At 57.4% G+C, this 19,468-nt stretch overlaps 2 protein-coding genes across 3 annotated transcripts in view; both read right to left on the bottom strand.

Annotated features, from left to right (window-relative positions):
• The window catches only part of LOC138374230 (NACHT, LRR and PYD domains-containing protein 7-like), a 672,516-nt gene that overhangs the window by 442,691 nt on the left and 210,357 nt on the right, over positions 1-19,468 (bottom strand).
• On the bottom strand, positions 1,877-17,712 carry TTYH1 (tweety family member 1). Of its 2 annotated transcripts, XM_069458030.1 has the most exons (14): positions 17,499-17,712; positions 14,375-14,553; positions 12,156-12,267; positions 11,052-11,272; positions 9,155-9,250; positions 7,827-7,899; positions 7,454-7,529; positions 6,942-6,997; positions 6,640-6,732; positions 6,344-6,436; positions 2,974-3,116; positions 2,788-2,833; positions 2,574-2,654; positions 1,877-2,422 (listed from the first exon to the last, which is right to left on the bottom strand). In XM_069458030.1, exons 1-13 carry the CDS (start codon positions 17,622-17,624, stop codon positions 2,616-2,618), a joined length of 1,353 nt encoding a protein of 450 aa, XP_069314131.1. In that variant the 5' UTR covers positions 17,625-17,712; the 3' UTR covers positions 1,877-2,422; positions 2,574-2,615. The 2 variants fall into 2 exon arrangements, with proteins under 2 accessions (XP_069314131.1, XP_069314130.1); XM_069458029.1 differs by lacking the exon at positions 2,788-2,833.

The following is a 19,468-nucleotide window of genomic DNA, read 5'->3' as shown; positions in this document are numbered from 1 at the left end:
GGAATAGCAGCAGGGCTTCCCCAGGTTCAGGCAGCTCACGTGGTCGTGAGAAAGTGAGTCAACGCATGTGGCCCTGGAGCCCTCACTGGAAACTGTCGTGGATTTCTGTTTCCCGGCCTCAGGCCCGTACATCAAAGGCCTCCGCTGAACATTTGTTGCAGTGTGCAAGATAGGGATGATTAACGAGCATGGAGCAAGGGCAGGCCTGTGCTGGACACCCGGCCTCTGGCACTGTGCATCAGTGAACTCTGACCCGAGCCCCCCGGGGCCAGATGTGTTTTAGGATTCAGGATTTTTCAGCGTTTCAAAAGGCAATATAGTCTCTATTCCGCATAGCACACAATACCCTCAATACCCAGCACAGCCCTTTGAAGTAACCCTGTTATATTTCTGCAGGGAAATATGTGAACATTCACACCAAGCTGGATAAATAAAGTCCATGAGTAATCTCATGCTAAGCGGGTCGGGTTTTCCTGCCCAGTGAGTTACGGGAAGGCTTGGTTCTTCAGAGCTCTTTGAATTTTGGAATTTTGGATTTACAATAACCATTTGATACAACTGAGATCTAACAGGTCAAGTGACTTTCCCACATCCATCGGGGCATTTCGAGAAGCAGGACCATGATGGGGGCCCAGGAGTGCAAAGCCAGGCCCGTAACTGTGTGACCACCTCTGTGTTTCTCCACTGTGCCACTGCTGTCTGCCTCACTCAGCTCCAGTATCTCCTCTGCCAGGTTTTCCCTAAAATCCCAGACTCAGCCAAGAGCTGGTGTCTTCCACAAAGCCCTACCGTGCAGTGATTTATTGGGCTTCTCTTTTTTTTTGGACTTTTGTTTTGATCGGATTTAGCCCATCAGTACTATTGTGGTAGCAAACAGCTCTAAATATAAATCCTTAGATGCCTGCGGTTCTCTTTCTATAAACTGATTCCCAAAAGCAGAATTGTCAGGTTGATGGGCGTATACAGTTTTTATTTGATCTCATATGAGCAGATTATTTTTTTCAAGGGATGGTGGCAATTCCCAGCCTCAGAAGCAGTGTGCTTGAGTACCTGTCCCTCCTGAATCCTTGCCAGCAGGGTGTCACTGCTCTTGAATGTTATGATAACTAGGCAGTGAAAAAAAGTTCCTGGTTGTCTCAAATTGCATTTCCTAATTATTAGAGCTTGAATGTCTTTCTCGTCTGTTTAGTGGTGTGGGGCATTCCATTTCACTGAATGTTCATCTCTGTTGCTTATTGTTATTTATTTATTTTTTGGTTTTTTTTTTTTTGCTGCTTATTTTTAAATTGAGTTGTCTTTTTCTTAGTTTATGGAAGGTCTTATAGATTATATTTATGTATTAAGATTAATATATTTGTTTGTCATATTTGTTAAAAAAACAACACATACACATTGTCCCCCAGGCTCTCAATTAGCCATTTGACTTTATAGTATTTTTTTCATTCCACAATTTGTCAAGTAAATTATCTTTTCCTTTCTGGCTTTATGATCTCTTCTTAGTCACCACCTCCCCGCCCCCCCCCATATACAACATAGAAGTATGCTCCTAATCTCTCTTGAAATACTTCTGGTCCCTTTACTTGTATTCATTTAGATTTTTTACCCAACTTGTCCATGGAAGATTTTGGCCAGATGGAGAGCCAATATGTCAGCACTGCTGCTAAACCAGGCCTTTTCACACTGGCTTGAAATCTGTCTTCTGTCATATATATTTATATATATATATATATATATACACACACACACACACACACACACACACGCACACTTAGATCTATTTCTAGGCCATCTATTCTGTGCCAGAGATATCTGTGTATTCCTATGTCAGGACATGTGTCTTACTTTTAGAATCAAGGAAGAAAAATTCTTTTTTTCCTAAAGAACAATTTCTTTGGAACCCCTGCCAAGCCTGGGCAGGAGCAGAACCACGCGGTAGCCTGGAGGCCTGGTAAGAGAGGCCCGGGGTGAAGGGATCTCCCAGCCCCAACCAAGAGGCTGGAAGCGGGAGGGGAGGAATAAGGAGGACCCAGCTGCTTGTAAAATAAAGTCTTCCCTTTTATTTTAAATGAACCCTTTTCCAAGTTAGTGCCACAAGTTGAGATCAGGGGCCCGGATCCCACTGGGACGTGGCAGGGGCACCAGGGGGGACTCATGTCCCCCACCCCCCAGCTCAGTCCCTTCAAGTATGGGACTGGCAGTCAGAGAATGGGTGTGGGGCTGTCCGTCTGCCCCCTCCCCTGCCAGCCTTGGTCCCTCCTGGTCTGCCCGCTCAGCTGTTCCCAGGGCTAAGGACAGAGACGGGGGGCCTAGGGGCCAGGGCAGGGAGGTGGTCCTGTGCAGGGTGTCCGTGGCCAGGAGTGTTAGTGGTCAGAGCCCAGTCAGGCTGGGTTAGTGGGGTCTTCTCCGGCAGCCAGGGAAGGAACTGTGGAGAGAGGCAGAGACAGGACACTGATGCAGGCTGGAGGGCCACCAGGGTGCGGCACACCTAGCTTGCAGCCCGGAGTGCCTCGGGGTGTGGGAGAGGAGGGCAGAGGCCAGGCTGCGGAACTGGGGGTGTCGCTCCAGAAGCTGACCGAAGAAGGGAGGCAGGCTCCACTCTGGCAGGGAGGAGAGGCTCAGATAGACGACTGCCACTGCACGAAGCGCTTGGATTCCTGCCAGGAAGATTCCAGTGAGAGGAGGGGATGGAATGGGAATCTGCTTTGTACTGTGGGTCCCCAGCCCCCCCTCTCATACTCAGGGGTCCTGTCCCCAGCCCCTCCTCCCTCAGACCCAGGGGTCCAGTACCTGAGGGTTGAAAGGGTCGTCATCGTCTGTGTCATCGTAGTCGTCACTGGGGTGCGATGCGGGGAGTGGCAGAGAGGCAGGATGGGGGACCCATCAGGAGGCTACACCGCCCCCCCCCAACAGTGGTCCTCAGGTGCTACCCTCCTTTCCCCTCCCCCAGGACCCTGCCCTTTCTCCCCTCCTGACCTGGGCGGGAAGAGGGCCCAGGCACGGGGCAGGCTGCAGAGGGCAGTGGCCAGGGCCCCTGCAGACAGCAGGGAGAAGAGCAGCAGGAAGAGCAAGCCTTCCAGGGCATCTTCGCACAGGCCCCGCAGGGCTGCACCATAGTCCTGGGGGTGGAGGGCATTGTCAGGCAGTGCCCCCCACCTGCCCAGCACACACACATACTCTGCACACGTGAGTTGGACTGTCCACCTGGCTGTGTGGTACTGAACAAGTCACCCAACCTTTCTGTGCCTTGGTTTCCTCCCCTGTCAAAGGGCTGTTCTGAGGACAGAATGCAGTCATCAGTGTAACAGGCCTGGCACCCAGGAAGCACCCAGTCACCAGGCCAGCTCTGCCTTGGTCTAGTGCAGAGTTTCCCAACCTAGACACTACTGACATTTCAAGCCAGACAATTCTCTGCTGCAAGGGGCCTGTGCATTGTAGGGTGTTGAGCAGAATCACTGTGCTCCACCCACTAGGTGTCAGAAGCACCCCTTCCTGCAGTTGTGACAACCAGCAACATCTCCAACATTGCCAAGTGTCCCTCGGGGCAAAATCGTTGGCTTAGGAGGACACTTGGAATAACACTTAGAAGAACCACAGCTGAGAATGACAGCTGGCACATAGTACACACTCAACCAGCGCTAGCACTGATTACTATCTTCCCCAGGAAATTGCAGAACTACCTGTACTGAATGCCTGCGGGCACACACGGGCGAATTCATTCAGCAGGGGTCCACTGAGAGTCTGCGGCCCACCGGGCATTGCCCGTCTCCAGCATGGGAAACTTTAGTAAACAGGACCAGGAAAGGTCATTCCAGAGGGTGACGGGCTGATGGGACAGAAGGGTCTGGAGGCAGTGCAGGGCAGAGGCATGGGGCCGATGGGCCTGCTGCAGGAACGGGGCCAGCAGGGAGGAGCCAGGCCCTGGGCCGGTGCAGAGGGCATGCGGAAGAGCCCGGGACAGCCAGAGACAGCCGGGGCCCGGGCTGACCACACAGGGCCTTGTAGGTCAGGGCGAGGAGCTGGGGTTTTAATCCGTGTGTTGGGGGAATCACTGGAGGGTTTTAAGCAAAGGAAGAACTTGATCGGATTATGTCTTAAAAGGATCACCTGGTTGTTGGCTGCTGAGTGGAGGACAGATGGGGTGGGCGAGAGGGGACAGGGAAGAGGCTCCTGTGGCACTGGGTGGGCGGTGAGGACCACAGGGACCAGGGCAGCAGTGGTGGCGGTTTGAGCAGTGCTTGGAGTCCAGATGGGTTTCAGAGGAAAGGCCCACAGAATTCGCGGTCGGAATGGTTGTGGGAGGTAAGGACAGGGAGCAAAAGGACATTCCTGAGGGTCTGCCTGGAGCACCTGGGTGAGGTGGGGTGCCCGTTACTGAGCCAGAGAGGCCTGGAGGGAGGTGCCTGTCAGGGCTATGGGGAGTTCAGCTTGGAAAGTGTCAGGCACGTGCACAATGTCCTTCATCCCTACCACAGCCCTGCAAAGCAGAGACCAAACCCCATCACACTGCTGCCTTTTGCAGTAATGGAATGAAGTTGAAGCCCAGAGAAGGCCAGCCACTTGCCCAGAGTCACACAGCCTGGAAGTTGATTCTATCAGGTTCCAGTGCCCACCCTTCTTTTTCCTCATCCCTGAAGTCCCTTGTCCCTGATTTTAATGTGGGGACCGTGAGGTCCAGCTGGGAAACAGAAGCCCAGGGTTACATGGTGCATCAGTCAGTGGAGGGTAGAGACTCTGACCCGTCCCTTCCACACCCCCTCCCTTCACACAGGAGTCTGGGGCCCAGTCTCTGCTGGACCATAGAGAAATGTCTGGGCCCCTGGTTACCCTTGTACAAAAGAGCAGGGTAGCCCGGGCCCCCCAGCCTTTCTCAGCTCACACATGCAGCAGTTCTGAGTATTGATGCAGCGCCCGCTGCCCCACCCCTGTCAGAATGTCAGTTTCAGAAGCCTGGGGGCAATGACAGCCACTGGAGGGATCAGAGCAGGACCAGGAAAAGCTCAAATCCATGCTCTGGTATGGATGGCTCCCTCTGGGGTAGGGTTGCCACATCAAACACAGCACTCCCAGGTAAATTCAAACATCAGACACCCAACACATCATTTTTTAGTATAAGTATCTCCCCAACATTGCACAGGATGTATGTATAGTAAAGCATTATTTGCTGTTTGCTGAATCTGAGAACCCTATTCTAGAGTCCCCAAGGGGACAGGCTGGAAGGTGGGCATGCATCCTTCTCCTGGAGAGAGCACAAGGCCTGAGCTGAAGCAGGGGCCTTGGGGGTGGTTGGACAAAGACATTCCAGAAGCAGAAGGGACAAGACTGAGCAACTGCCTGGCTGTGGGGGCTGGAGGAGGGGCCCAGTGACCCTCCAGAAGGCCCCTGTCCCCTCCATGTGCACGGGCTGGCTGTGTGACCTTGGGAAAGTCGCTCAACTCCTTGCACCTCATCTTCCAAGCCTGTTAAATGGGATAATAATAGCAGTTCCTTCTTCAGAGCATTATTATGAGGAGTCAGTGAGTTACTACCTGTAAAATACAACAGCCAGGCACATGGCAAAGCCTGCACTGCGTACATGCCAGGTGTTAGGGTGGGAAGACTGGCCAGGGAGAGGCATGGTCAGGTCCTCGTTTTAGAACAACTCCCACTGTTTCAAAGGGGGATTTTCTTTTCAGCCCTCACAACCATCCAGAAAGGTATCATCCTTCCTCACTGTACATGTAGGAAAACCAAGACTCAGTGAGCTCACCTGCCTGTGGCCACATGGCCCACAGCGGAGCCCAGACTGGAGTGAGTCTGCAGAACACCACACACGCTTCCTCTTAGCTGCCCTGCCTACCCCTGCCTGTCTGGTATGTTAACAGCACACGTCACGTGAGAACTCACAGGTACTCATCCTTATAATCCCAGTTTTATAAGGGAGGGAACTGAGGTTCAGAGAAGTCAAGTGACTTGGACTAGAGCCAGGCAGTCCTGCTCCAGAACTCACTAAACTTCCCAGCCTCTAGGAGGGAGGGAGGAGGAGGAAGGAGAGAGGAGAGGGGAGGAGGAAGGGAAGTGTGGGAGGAGCAGATGGGGCAGGAGGGGTGGGGACCCTACCAATAGAGGGGTGAGGCAGTGGGGGGAGAAGGAGGGAGGAAAGGAAGGAATACAGATGACACATGACAGAGAGAGAGATGATAGGTAATAGGTAGAGAACAGATATATGATAGATAAATAATATTGGTCCATCTATAGAAATTCCCAGGGGCAATGGGAAGGGTCCAAGGACAGGAAGGAGGTGGTTCTGTGGGTCCAGACAGAGGCTCTTCTTGGGGGTAGAAATTGGGGAGGAGATGGGGTTTACCTTGTGCAGGCCGCGACAGTGCAGCAGTGCCACCAACTGGTGGAAGTTTCCTTCTGTCACATTCAGCGTCTCCTCCAAGGACAACAGAGGCTTCTGCGGGTGGGGGGTCGGGGGGGGGTGCCCGGGGAGGGGTGGGGCGGGTAGTTATCCCTCCAATCCATCAGGCCCGCCCACGGCCCGGGCTCCGCCCCGTTCTGCAGGCCCCGCCCACACACCCCAGCCTGTCACCTGCTGGGGGCCCCGCCCCGCCGTCCCATCCCTTGGAGCGGTGTGCAGGGAGCGCCCATCGCACCGACCTGCGCTGAAGGGAATTGAGGGACAGCTTCTCGCTCCAGGCCCTGCAGCTGGGAGTGGATGTTGGCCAGAGCTCGCTGGGACAGAGTCAGTCTCTGCGGAAGACAGGGAGGGAGAGGAACCCAGTAGTGGACGCCCCCAGCCCGCCCTCCTCTTCTCTCCCGGAGACAGGACTCTGGGCCCTGGCACCTTCATCCTCCCCAGAACCCAGGAGTCCCAGGCCCGCCCCGCCCTCCTCCCTTGAGAGCCCAGGTTCCTGGTGCCCTCACACCCGTTTCCTTTGCCCTTTGCCCGCAGCCCTAACCTGTTGAAAGGGGTTGGAGACGGCCTGGTTGCAGAGAAAATAATAGCTCAGGATGTCTGAAGTGGGAGGAAGAGAGGGAAGGAGTCCATGAGCCTGGGCCCCCAGGGACCTCCCGGGCTCAGGCGCCCTCCCTGGAGCCCTACAGCCTGCCATTCAGAGACCCGCCCACCCTCACCCCAGCAACCCCTCATCCCTGGCTCCAGCCACAGCCGGGGACACGCTAGTCGCCACACTCTTCCTGGGAAATGCTGACTTATTGTGCTCCTGCATTTTCCCCAAGAGGCCAGTCAGTCCTCCCATCCCTGAGGCCCAGGCCCACCTCCTGACCCTCTCTCTGCTGACAGTGGCACCTGGCACTCCTTCCAGCCCGCAGGGAGAGGCGCTGGGAGCTCCTTTCCAGAGGACTGGGTCTCGCCTGGTTGAGGGCGCTTGATCCCCCCAACCCCCCAGGCCTGAGGAAACCAGGGCCTGCACTCACCCACCAGGTCCACCACCAGGTCAATGAGAATCACCTGAGCTGAGCCCTGTCTCCTCCTGGGTCAGGTTTAGGATGTAGATGTCCGGATTGGAGCAGAAGTCACTGAGGCCCTGAGGGAGGCAGAGAGAAGGGCCCAGACTTGAAACTGCCCCGATTCCACATGCCCACAGCACCCAGTGCCTGGCTCCCCAGGCCCTTTCCCTTCAGACCCGGGGGTCCGGGCCCCCAGTCCCTCTTCCCTTAGAGCCCAAGTATCTAGGACACAAACCTTCGTCCCCTTGGGACCCAGGAGACAGCCCTAAACCTCAGAACTGTGATTGTGTCCCCCAATTCTTCCCTCTCAGGACTAAGGCAGTGGGCTCCACCCCACCCCAGGATCCATGACCTCCAGCGGCCCCAGCACTCACCACGGCGGTAGCTGCCTCCAGGCCCATGGAGCCCCAGCTCAGGATGAGAACCAGGAGACTCATCACCGTCATCCTGTAGTGGGTGGGGGCGGGGGGATTGGGCTCGGGGTTTTTAATCTCTCCACCTTGCCTCTGCCCTTCCCACACCCTAAACCCCGGCACAGCCCCACCCTCATCCTCTGCCCACCTCTGGAGCCTGGAGGATCAGAATTAGGCACAGAGAAGTTGGGGGCTGGTATTTGCTGATGTCGACCTGAACATCTGGCCCCTGCCCAGAGGTGGGGGGGCAGGGGGGTGAGAAGAGCCCTGGGCTGGCAGGTCTGCAGCCTGGATCCCAGCTCCTCTCTGCCCTGCCTTGCTCTGGGATGCGGGAGGGTGACTGCCCACCTCTGGGCTCACTTTCCTGGGGCCCAGCACCTCCCCCACATGCTCCCAGGTGCACCCGCAGCCTGGTCAGCCCCCAGCTCTGCCTGGCCTCCTCTGGACTTCTCCCAGGGTAGGGCGGGGTCAGCACTGGCGGGATGGTCAGCAAGCAAGAGGGACCTCCAGTCCCAGCCCTGATCTGCCGTGGCCATGCTCGCCTGCCTGCAAGCCTCAGTGGGGGCCTGGACAGGGTGGCAGGACCTCTCACCCCAGGGGGAGCGTGGGCACAAGCGCAGCCCCCTCCCCAGAGGCAGAGAGGATACACGGGCAGGCTCTTCCAGTGGGATAGGCTGGCCCGGTTTGAATCCCGGCTCTGGCATTTCCTAGCTGTGTGGCCCTGGGAAAGTGGCCCAACCTCTCTGAGCTTCAGTCTCCCCCTCTGTTAAGCAGGGAGGGTGGGCCTGTGGGTTCCATGGAGCGCCCAGAAGAGTGTCCGGCACATAGAGTGAGTTGTTAAATAAGAATGTGGATCCTGCAGCTCTGCAGTGCCACTTAAGGGCCATGCAGGCTTGAACTTGGTGCCTCTGCCTCAGGTCCCTCACCTGCCAGATGGGAGCCTAACGGTACCTCCTCCATGGGATTGTTGTGGCAAGTGAAGGAGTCAGAGTGCACGGCCCTCAGTAGATGTCAGCGATCATCCTCCTCTTTATTGCAAGCATGGTCATTATTCTTTCCATGATTTCAGCACGCTCCACACTGCAAGGACTGCCTGTTTTGGGGTCTTCCTCCCTGTCTCTCTGCATGCCCATCCCTTAGCATGGTGCCTGGCCCAGCCCAGGAAGGACCATGAGCCGTTGTGTAAGAGAGTCGTGAGACTGAGTGAGGTCCTGTCCACCAGGGAAAATGCCAGGCACAGCACTGGGACGTCTGTCTAGCAATGGGTCCCTCCTACCGTTCGGACTTACACAATCACCAGCCATTTGCTCTGCTTCGCCAGGCCCAGGAGGGTGAAGAGGCAGACCAGCAGCTCCAGGAGCAGCAGGAGGACATAGGCCAGCCACCTGGGAGGGGACAGGGTAGGGCTGACGCAGCAAACCCAGCCTCCAGGCATCCAGACTGAGCAGCACCCCATGTTCACTCCCAGCTCAGCCTGTTGAGAGTCTCTGGGCCACAGCCCAGCTCACCTGTGCCACGGATGTGTTAGGACACGGGACACTGGAGCGGTTATAGGTCCTGAGCACCTGGGACTGAACCCTGGCCGGACCACACACAAGCTCTTTGAGCATGGACATGTGGCTTGGCCTCTCTGCGCCCCAGCCCCTCGCCCGCTACCCTGCCCTGCAGAGTGGAGACATTCACTCTATGTGCACATTCACAAAAGGGTCTCACCGCCCACCCACGGGCATGGTGTCTGGAGGCACAGTCTGCCTGGGTCTCTACCCCAGCCCCTCCACTTAACCAGTTAAGTGACTCTGTCCCAGTAACCGTAACCTTCTGTGTCTCAGTTTCCCCACCTGTAATGTGGGGAGCGCATTACAGCACTGACTTCCAAAGTTTCTTGCGAGTTGAATGAGCGAACACAGGTAAAGGGCTTAGAAGAGTGCCAAGCACACGGGCACACTTAAATATTACCCTAACCATTAGTAAGGAAATTTAGATGTACTTTTAAAATTAACAATTAAATAATAGTAATTCACCATGATTAACGAGGAGAATGCAGGCGAGGCCACAGGACAGTGCCTGACACATAGTAAGTGCTCACCTAACAGCATCTTTCTCTGCAGTCCCCACATAGCTGTGGGCTTCACTCCCAGAACCCTGGTCCCTGACCGCTCCCCCCCAGGGAAGGTGCCCCCTCCTGCTGCCTGTGAACAGCTGCAGCAAGATTCTCCCTTGGGGGCCCCTGATTTTGCTTGTTGAGGGACTCCTAAGTGACAGGCACTTTTACATTGCTGCACCCGGAAGATATTTCCTGGCACCTGCTCCCCTGCCAACGCCTGTTTAATATTCTCCGAAGCTCTCCCGGCCCAACACCTTGCAGAGGACTTGCTTTACTCCTGCGTTTGTTTCCTACTGGTCCTTCCACTGGGGGCGCCTCCGCTGGGACAGGGATTTCAGCCTCTTGTCCATGGCTCTGCCCCTATTCCTGGCACGTCTGCCCATTGCAAGCACCTCTACAATGCTCACTGTGTGCTGGTCGCCATTCTAAGCGCTCGACAGATACGACAGATACTGATTTATCTGGTCCTCAACAATCCAGTGAGGGGAGCGCTACCACGACACCCATTTTACAGACAAGCAAACAGAGGCAGGGAGATGGAAAGTGACTGTGTAAGGCCACACGGTTAGCGAGTGGCAGTCTGGCTTTAGACTCCAGGTTTCTAACCTCGTGGGCACACTGCTTCTCTAACCAGAAGGTGCCAAATAAATATTCGCTGAACAAATACACGTGTCGCACAGATGAACGAGTGAGTTGCCAGGTGAGTCCAGGAGTGCCTGAGTCCAAGTGTGACTTGCTGAACGAGCGAGTCAGAGAATGAATGAGTGTGTGAATAATTGAGTGAAGTTACAATCGCAGGGGCAAGTACATGGGTGTGAGGATGGGCACCAGGTCACTCCATCTGTCCCTCCACAGCAGGGTTTATCAACGTTGTCATCCTAGCTGACATCGGGGCTGGACCACTCTGTCCTGTGCATTGTAGGATGTGGAGCAGCATCCCTGGGCTTCACCCACTAGATGCCAGTAACATCACCTACTTCCCCAGCTGTGACAACCAAAATTGCTCCAGACATTGCCAACCGTCCCTCTGGGAACCCAGTCTGAGAACTGCAGCTGCACAGGGCAGAAAAGCAGCCTCTCACCTGTACTCCTCCACGAAGGACACATCTTCAGCCACCTGCAGGGGGCTCAGGGGCACATCCTGCCAGAAGGCCAGTCCCTGCAGCTGCTGGGCCACAGCCTCTGTCTGCCGCCGAGCGGCCCGGGCAGCAGCCACCAGCTCCGTGCGCTGCTCGAGCACCTCCTCCAGGGTGGTCAGCTCTGTCCTCACTGCCTCACCCAGCGTTTCCACCGTCTCCAGCACCTGGGGGCAGGGCAGGGTCTGAGGTCTGGGAGGACGTCCTGGGGGAAAGCCCACGGTTAAGGGACAGGGGCTTAGGGGTGAAGTCATAGTGCACAATAGTGGGTCTGAGGCTGAGGTCTGAGGGCGTCTGAAGACAGAAGGAGGGGAGGGGTCTGGGAGGGGGCTCAGAGGTCCAGTTCGTAGAGTTCTGTGCCCTCTATCAGAAGCTCTGGGTGGTGGGTGGCTTGATCCTGGTGTAGGGGTTCCAGCCCCGGGACTGGGATTAAGTCAGGAGTCTTAGATCTGAAGTTTGCATCTGCCCCCCAGGGTCTGGGGTCTCCAGTCTGGGTCCCGTGGTCCAGGGTCTGCAACCGGACATGGAATCTAAGGTCCGAGATCAGGCCAGGTCTCAGCCCCAAAGGCCAGAATCCTGGGGCTGGGGGTCAGAGCTGAAGCCTCGAGTCTGGGTCCTGGGTCTCAGGGCTGAGTTCCCTGACCCTTCAGGTGGGCCAAAGATCAGGTCTGGGGCCCTGGATCTGACCGGAGGACAGGGGCTGGGGTCCCTGGTGTTTGGTCTCTATCTGGTTTGGGCTACCAGTTAAAGTCCAGGGCTGGGCCTGGGTGTGAGTCGGGTTTGGGTTTGGGCCTTAAGTTCTATAACTGGCTCAAGATTCTAAGGGTCCCATGTGTGAGCTCCTCGATTTGCAGGCAGGGTTGGGGGCTGGGCATGTAGTCTGAGGTTGGTAGGTCTGACTGAGTACGAAGTGGGGTCCTAAGTTTCAAGCCTGGGGTTTTGGCTCTGAGCTTTGATCCCTTTGTCCCCAGGGTGTAGGGCTCCAAGGTCCCTGTGTGGGGAGCCAGTCAGGGTGTGGGTCTGGGGTCCGGTGGCCGCTGGCCCCCTCACCAGGTGATCAATGGCGCTGAGCGTGTGGTTGGCGTGCAGCAGGGCTGAGCTGAGCTGGGACACCCCATCACTGGTCTCGCTGTTACCATAGAAACCGATGCCAATGCCAGCGCTGAGGGGAGGAGGAGGGAGGGGAAATCTCAACCAGTCCTGGGACCCTGGGGGCCACTGTCCCCCCAACCCTGCCCTGCCCCCTCCACCCCACCTCTTCATCCACCCATCCCATCTGCAGCCCCCACCCCCTTGGTCTAGCCTGCCACCGTGGGAAAAGAGCGACTTCAGCCTGGCCCCCATCGGTTGCCAAGGTAACGGGAAGGCCTCACTCCCCCAGCCAGGGACGTCATTGTGATGCTAATGGTGGGTGGAGTGGCAGAGGGGAGGGAGCCCCAGATTTAACTCGCACCGCCCTGGAACGGAACCCCAGCCACGCCTAGCCCAGGATGGGAAGTTGTCCTCTGCCTGCCCCAAATCCATCCCCCCCATCCTTTGCCAAGTATCCAGCTTTCTCAGCACCTGTCCTAGGAGTCCTTAGGGCCATCAGAAAGGCTCCCTCCAGGGCCCAGGCATTCCCCGCCCCACCTCTGGGGGTTCCTAGGAGTGCAGGGCCCCCCAGCTGCCACCATCTCCTGGGGGTCACCGAGCCTGGAGCTCTCAGCCTTTTCCCACCCACCGCAGGACCCAAGGGTTTGGCCAGCTGGGAGGGGATCAAGGGAATACGCAAGGGAGGGCTGGAGGATGGGCCAGAAGCCGGCCCCCTCCCCCCGCCCCCACCCCAGCCCTCCCAACACACAGAGCTCCATTGTGGGGCCTGAATGCGGGGCCCCATTCCCCTGCCCGCCACCGTGTCCCACAGTGGAGAGGGCGGGAGTGGGACACCCTCACAGTTCCCAGCCCCACTATGCAGGCCTCCACCCCCAGCCCTGGGATCAGACGCCCAGTGCCCCCGCCCCGGTGCCCCCGCCCCATTGTTCTGAGTCTCACAAAGCTTCTCTTGTTCCCAGGCTGCGGGGGCTGGGCCGTGTCTCTCCCCCACTGGGCCTTTGTCCACCTTCCCTGTCCAACCCCACTCTGGAGAGCCTGATGAGGAAGTGTCTTGGATATAGGGCACCACCCCCCCACCCCCCCCCCGCCACGTATGACCCCACACACACACACACACACACACACACACACACACACACACGATGCTTCTCCCTGCAGTGAGCCCAGCCTGGGGTGAGGGCTTCAGGCCACTCCCCCAGCTGGCTGTAGGAGACACCCACACAGGTCCCCCATCTGCCAGCTGGGTCCAGGGCAGGTATCTGGCTCTCTGGGATCCTCAGTCCCCTAATCTGTGGAATAGGACAGCTGCCCATGACCTGGGGGTGCTGCCCTGCCAGGGAGGGGGCTGTGCTCAGAACTGGCTCCTGGTAAATGGTGTGTTTATGTTAGAAGCCCCCTGAGCTCCTAGCAGCATGGGCCTGAACCTCCACTCTGCCTCTGAAGCCACACAGCCCTCAAAAGTTGCCCTCCATCCCCTCCCGGAGCCTTCCTCTTTCAACACTGGGCATGACAACCCTGAATCCAGCGGCGTTATTGTGAGAAGGAGTTGGAGCAGCTCCGGTTTGGGCGTGGAGTAGGTGCCCTTGAATTGTATCTGTCTACTGTCCACAACCCTGGTTCGAATGTGAGCTGCGTGAGGAGCTCCTTGTCTGGCTTGTTCAGTATCTGGCATTTAGCAGACACTCAATAAGGAGTTGTTAAATGAATGAGTAAATGACATCACGAGTTAACATTTACTGAGTACAACTGTGAGACACACACTGTGCTGCCTCGCATTTAGTCTTACCATGACTAGGAGGTGGTGGTACTGTAATGCCCATTTTACAGGTGTGAAAACTGAGGCCCAGAGAGATTCTACCACTCCCTTAGGTTGCATAGCTGTTCATTAGGAGAGCCACCAAAACCAAGCAGTCTGACTGCCACCAAGCTTTAACCCCTGTCCTTTCCCGCCAGGCTGGCTGCCCTTGGGAAAGTCACTTCCTGTCTGGAACCTCAGTTTCTCCATCCATCAAATGGGAACAATTCTCTCTGCCTCGAGGCAGCAGTAGGATTGTAAAATGGCAGGGGGGAGTGTCCTTCCTGTCTTCTTCTCCCACGTGCCAGGACACCACCAGGAAGGCTGACAGAGAGCTTGGGGAGCCCCGTCCCGCTGCCCACCCACCCTGGGGCCCCATTACCAGCCGACGAGAAGGGCAGCAATGCAGCTCCAGGTGACACAGCCTCCCCCAGGCGGGGGGCTCTTGGCCCCGGGGGGCTCTGGGGGCCGGCAGCAGCAGAAGCGGATGAGGTAGACAGCGATGAAAATGAGGCTCAGGCCTAAGCCCAGGCCCGCCAAGGCCGCCACCAGCAACAGGGCCTGGGGAAGGGGTGACAGCAGGCCTCAGAGGGCGCTGGCGCATTCCAGACTCAGAGCTCCCTTCCTGTGTGGGTCTGGGACCAGGATGTCAGAGTAGGGATGGGACACACCCCTGGCCAGGTCTGAGGGAAGACTGAGTCCCCAGCCCCTCCCAAGCTGGCAGCTGGGGCTCTGGGATTTAGGGACAGGTCCCCGCAGGGAGTTTCCAACTGGGGGTCCCCACCCTTGGGTTCCGGTTCTGCTCTGCCCCCCAATGGCTGTGCGACCTTTAGCAGGGCCTCCCCCTCTCTGAGCCTTGGTTTCCTCCTCACTGCAACTGGCAGTCTGAAGGGAGCATCTCCCAAAACCCTGCTGAGGCTCTCCCAGAACTGTGTGGGATCAGGGGACGGGCGAGGGCGCCTGTTCCTGGTGCCGTGTGCCAGGTTGTGGGGCGTGCGGCCTCCTTCCTCCTCCCTGCTAGTCCTCCCAGCTCACCACGCGCTCTCTCCCCTGCCCCTGAGCTCCACACCCCACTGCAGCATGAGCCTGGCACCCAGGGGCGGGTGGGGGGCTGTGTGGCAGCATGTACTCACGTGTGTGTGTGTGTGCATGTGTGCGCGCACGCACGTGTGTGTGTGCGTGTGTGCACGCACGTGTATGTGTGTGTGTGCATGTGTGCGCGCACGCACGTGTATGTGTGTGTGCGTGTGTGCGCGCGCACGCACACACGCGGGCAAGACTCAGAATAGGGTGGGGCAGGTAGAGAGAGACACAGGCAGAAAGACATAGCCAAGAAAGGAGAAATAAAGACCAGAAACAGACAGAGGGGTGCAGTGATAAGACAGAAAAAGACAGAGACCAAAAGAGATGGAGATAACAGAGTCAGAGAGAAAGAGAGATCAAAGAAAGAGGCAGTCTGGAAGGCTGGAGAGGCAGGAGTGACAGTGACAGACGAGGACAGAGATGAGGACACAGCCAAAGCCTGTGAGGACAGAGGCAGGCAGAGAAAACGTGTCTGTAGTTGGAAGAGCCTCGCAGAGTAACAGGGCTCTCCATGTGGCAGGAGTTGACAGCAGACCTGTGCAGTCCTGTCTGCCCAGAGGCCCAGAGTGGGGCAGGGGTTTGCCCTGAGCCACACAGCCAGTGGGGGCAACATCGGGATCAGAATCACAGCTCTGGACACACCAAAGCTGTTTCTCCTAAACCACAGTGTTTCTGCCTTTGTCCTCACAGTGGAGTGTGTCACAAGTGTGTGCAGGTTTTGTGTCTGGTGTGAGACTGGATGTTCTATCTTTGACTGAATTTGTCTGTCTTGAGATGAGGATACACCTGTGTGTGAGTGTGAGTGTGAGGCGTGTGTGTATCATGGGTGCACCTGTGTCTGCAGATGAGAGAGAGTACATCTGTTGGTATTTGTGTATTCTGGGCACAGTTCCTTGAGTGGTGTCTGGTGTTGTGTGAGTGTGTGAGAGTGTGAGTGTGTGTGAGTGTGTGAGTGTGAGTGTGTATATGGGAATAAGTGGGTATCGTGGGTGTGTGTGAGTCTGAGTGTGCATATGAGTGAGTGTGAGTGTGTGTATGTGGCTGTGTGTGTGTGTCCTCGCAGGTCCATGTCCCAGGGTCCCCGGCTGTGTCTCCAGCTGTGCCCAGGGGGGCCATCTCAGGGGATGGGAATGTCCTGCTGGGGTCTGTGTGCGCGACCCGCACTGTGACCCTGACTGGCGACAGCCGGCCAAGCGGAGCTCTCAGTGACTCCGAGACCCCGCGTGCGGCTTAGGGAGGTCTCCGTGGCCCTGAGCGGGCGTGAGTCTTGGCGAGGCCGGGAGTCGGAGGGACAGCGTTGGAGGTTGCGATTGTGTAACCCGGAGGCTGTGGGCGAGGGGACGGCGATCCCCGTTTGGCGGCGAGAGGGGGCGGCGTGGAGTAGGCGGGGAAGAGCAGCTCGCGGCTGTGCCAGCCATGACCCAAATAGCTCAGAATGCAGCGCACGTCCCCCTCCCCGCTTTGCTGGGACCCCCCCACTCCTCCTAAGCTCTCCAATCCCCAGTCCCAGTTCCCGGGAGCAACCCAGGACAGATCCAACGGGCTCAGACCCTACAGGCAGGGCCCAGGACCCCTGCTGGGGCCAGGGCAGGACTTCCAGCCCCCCCACCCAGTCCCCAGCTCAGCCAAGCCTTTCTCCTCATTAATCTCAAAGTCAAGGACTCGAATTAAACTGGGTCAGGGGACAGTTCTCTCGCCCCATTGGAGCTGCCCCAAGCTGGGCTCTTTCCCTAGGGACCCTGGCTTCTGTGAGGTTCCCGCACTGGCCCCACCCTCCGGGACCCACGTCTGTCATCCCCAGCGGCTCCCCAAGCCCAGCCTCCGCTTCGCCCCCCACCCCTCCGGCGCCCTGACGGCCCTCTGTCCTGGGACACGCCGGACGCTTCCTCTTCCAGCACCACCAAGTCTTCCCAGCCTGGCCCTCACCCCCCTTCCCCATTTCAGGCTCTCAGTCCCACCCGGAACCCCAGCTTTCCCTCTCCACCATTACCAGGTCCGCTCTCTCCGGGTCCCACCTTAACTGGGGCATGTTTTCCAGCTCTTGTTCTGTGGGGGGCGGATCATCCTTTAGGGCACGGAGAGTGGACCTACCCTCCCAATGACCCTGGAGGCTGGCTTCCCAGGCAGACCTCAGAGACCCGAGAATCCAGGGGACCCCAGTCTCCTCCTCTTCAGGCACTCAGGGGTCCAGGGCCCTAACCCTTCCTTATCTAAGGAGTTGGGGCTCTGGACCCCAGCGCCCGTCCCAGGGGAGCCTCCAGGTGTGGGTGCCCTAGGCTCCTCCTCTCTCTGATACCCCAAAGTCCGGGCCCGGCCCCCAGCCCCAGAGAACACAGGAATCTGTGATCGAGCCCCCTCCTCCCTGGGGACCCAGAAGCTCCGGCCCCCAGCCCTGGCCCCCAGGACCGGGCGCCCGTTCCCACCTGCTGGTATTCCTGCTCTCGGGGCGCGAAACCGCTAGGCACCGGGCGGAGCTGGAAGTCGGCGCGGGGCAGCTGGTGGAGGAGATGCACCCAAGCTGAGGGCCGGTAGCCCGGGGGCGCCCCCATGGCCCCCGGGGGAGGGGGCAGCGGGGCGGACGCCGGGGCTGCGGGAGCCTCCGGAGTCGAGCGGGGCGCGGGCGGAGCGGGGTCTGGCGGGGCTCAGGGGAGCGGGAGCGGGGGGAGGGAGGGGGTGGGAGGCGGAGATTGGGGGAGGCGCGGCGGGCCAGGGGGGAACGGTGCTGCCCCTGGCGGCTGCAGGGGGGACTGCGGGCGCCAGCCGCGGGTCCCCGCGCTCCGCCCCTCCGTGGAGTCTCCCACCTGCTGCCCACCCAGGTACCGCTCTGCTGGCGTCGGCGGCATCAGGACAGCTGGGCTGTACCGCGACTTGAAAATAGCCTTCCTTGTCCATATAAGGCCCCTCATGCTGCTATGTCACCCTAAAACATAATGACATAATGATCCCTTTATGTGGAACCTTCACTGCACCTTCATGTCCGTGTAAGTAAAGGTCGCTAGAATTCGCACAGCATATTACAAATGACGGCCAGTTGCATGAATAAAAATCCCTCATTTCTGTGTGCAAAAGTATCTCACCTGTAAAAGACGCCTTTATTGGGGTAAAATTCCCCTCCCACTTTTCCCCCTAGCCTACGTAAGGACATAGCGTCACTACGCAAACCCTATGTGTATAGACCACTCCAGAATGCGTTAAACCCTCCGCATACCCGCGTAAGAACCCGGCATGTCTGCATAGGGACCCCTTCCACCTGCATAAGGACCTCGCCTGTCTGCATAGGGACCCCTCCCACCTTTATAGGGATGCCTCGCATGTGTTTAAAAACTCCTCCAAACTGATCAAGGATTACGTCAGTGTGTCTAAGGACCCCCGTTCCTTGGCATTCGACATAACAGCTTACAAAGTATCTTCTGGCAACCACCCATGTTGAGCCTCACAGGAACCCCCTGATGCCACACGGATAGATGGGAAAGTGGAGACCCTGGGAGGGGACTTGGCAATCCTGACATCATCACCCAGGTACTGAGGAATCCAGCCTCGGGAGTCCTCTCTTGCTACAGGGCAGGGCTAGACTTTGCCACCCGAGGCCCCCCACCTAGCCTCCCTTAGGTGGGTTGAGATGAGAGTAGAAAGAAAATTTTGTTACAGATCATTAATAAAGGACTAGGGAAAAATACTAATGGTGGTGGCGGTGGTGGAGATGATGATGGTGGTGGTGGAGATGATGATGGTGGTGGTAGTGGAGAGGATGATGATGGTGGTGGAGATGATGCTGATGGTGATTATGTTGATGCTGATGGTGACAGTGAGGACAAGGAGGAGGAAGGTGATGATACTGATGACAGTGTTGATGATGGTGATGGAGACAAGGGAGGCTAGCTGCCCCCATGAGCCCATCTCTCTCTCTCTCTCACACACGCACACGCACACGCACACACTTGTCATCACTACCCTGGCTGCCTCTAGTTCTGGAGTCATGTTCTCGATCACCCCCAGCAGATGGTCCGTGTGAGGCTTGGAGGTGAGGAAGATCCCGAGATGAGCAGCCAGAAGTGCACTAAGTGAGCGAGGCAAGTGATTTCCCACCTTAGTGTCTCTCCCTAGCTGCAGAATGAGGGGGAAGGGGTGAGATTGGCTGGTCCTAAAAGCTCTGGTTTGGAAAATCTCCTGCATCGTAGCCAAAGCCAGTGTGTGCTGCGTCGTCAGGACTTGCTAATGGGGAGAAGAATCCCAATACCATGATGTGCACGGGTGGGCATGTATCTTTCAGAATGGGGGACACTGAAGTCCTCGTGGTGACTCTGCAACTCAAAAGCACTCGGTGGCTCCCCATTGCCTATGGAACCAAGTCGAACCCTCTCAGTCATTCACTTATGTCCTCCCCTGCTTGGCC

Source organism: Eulemur rufifrons, chromosome 24 (assembly GCF_041146395.1).
Source record: "Eulemur rufifrons isolate Redbay chromosome 24, OSU_ERuf_1, whole genome shotgun sequence".
Classification (NCBI taxonomy): Eukaryota; Metazoa; Chordata; class Mammalia; order Primates; family Lemuridae; genus Eulemur; species Eulemur rufifrons.
Note: the sequence above shows the minus strand (reverse complement) of the source record. Positions and strands in the feature narration are given on the sequence as shown.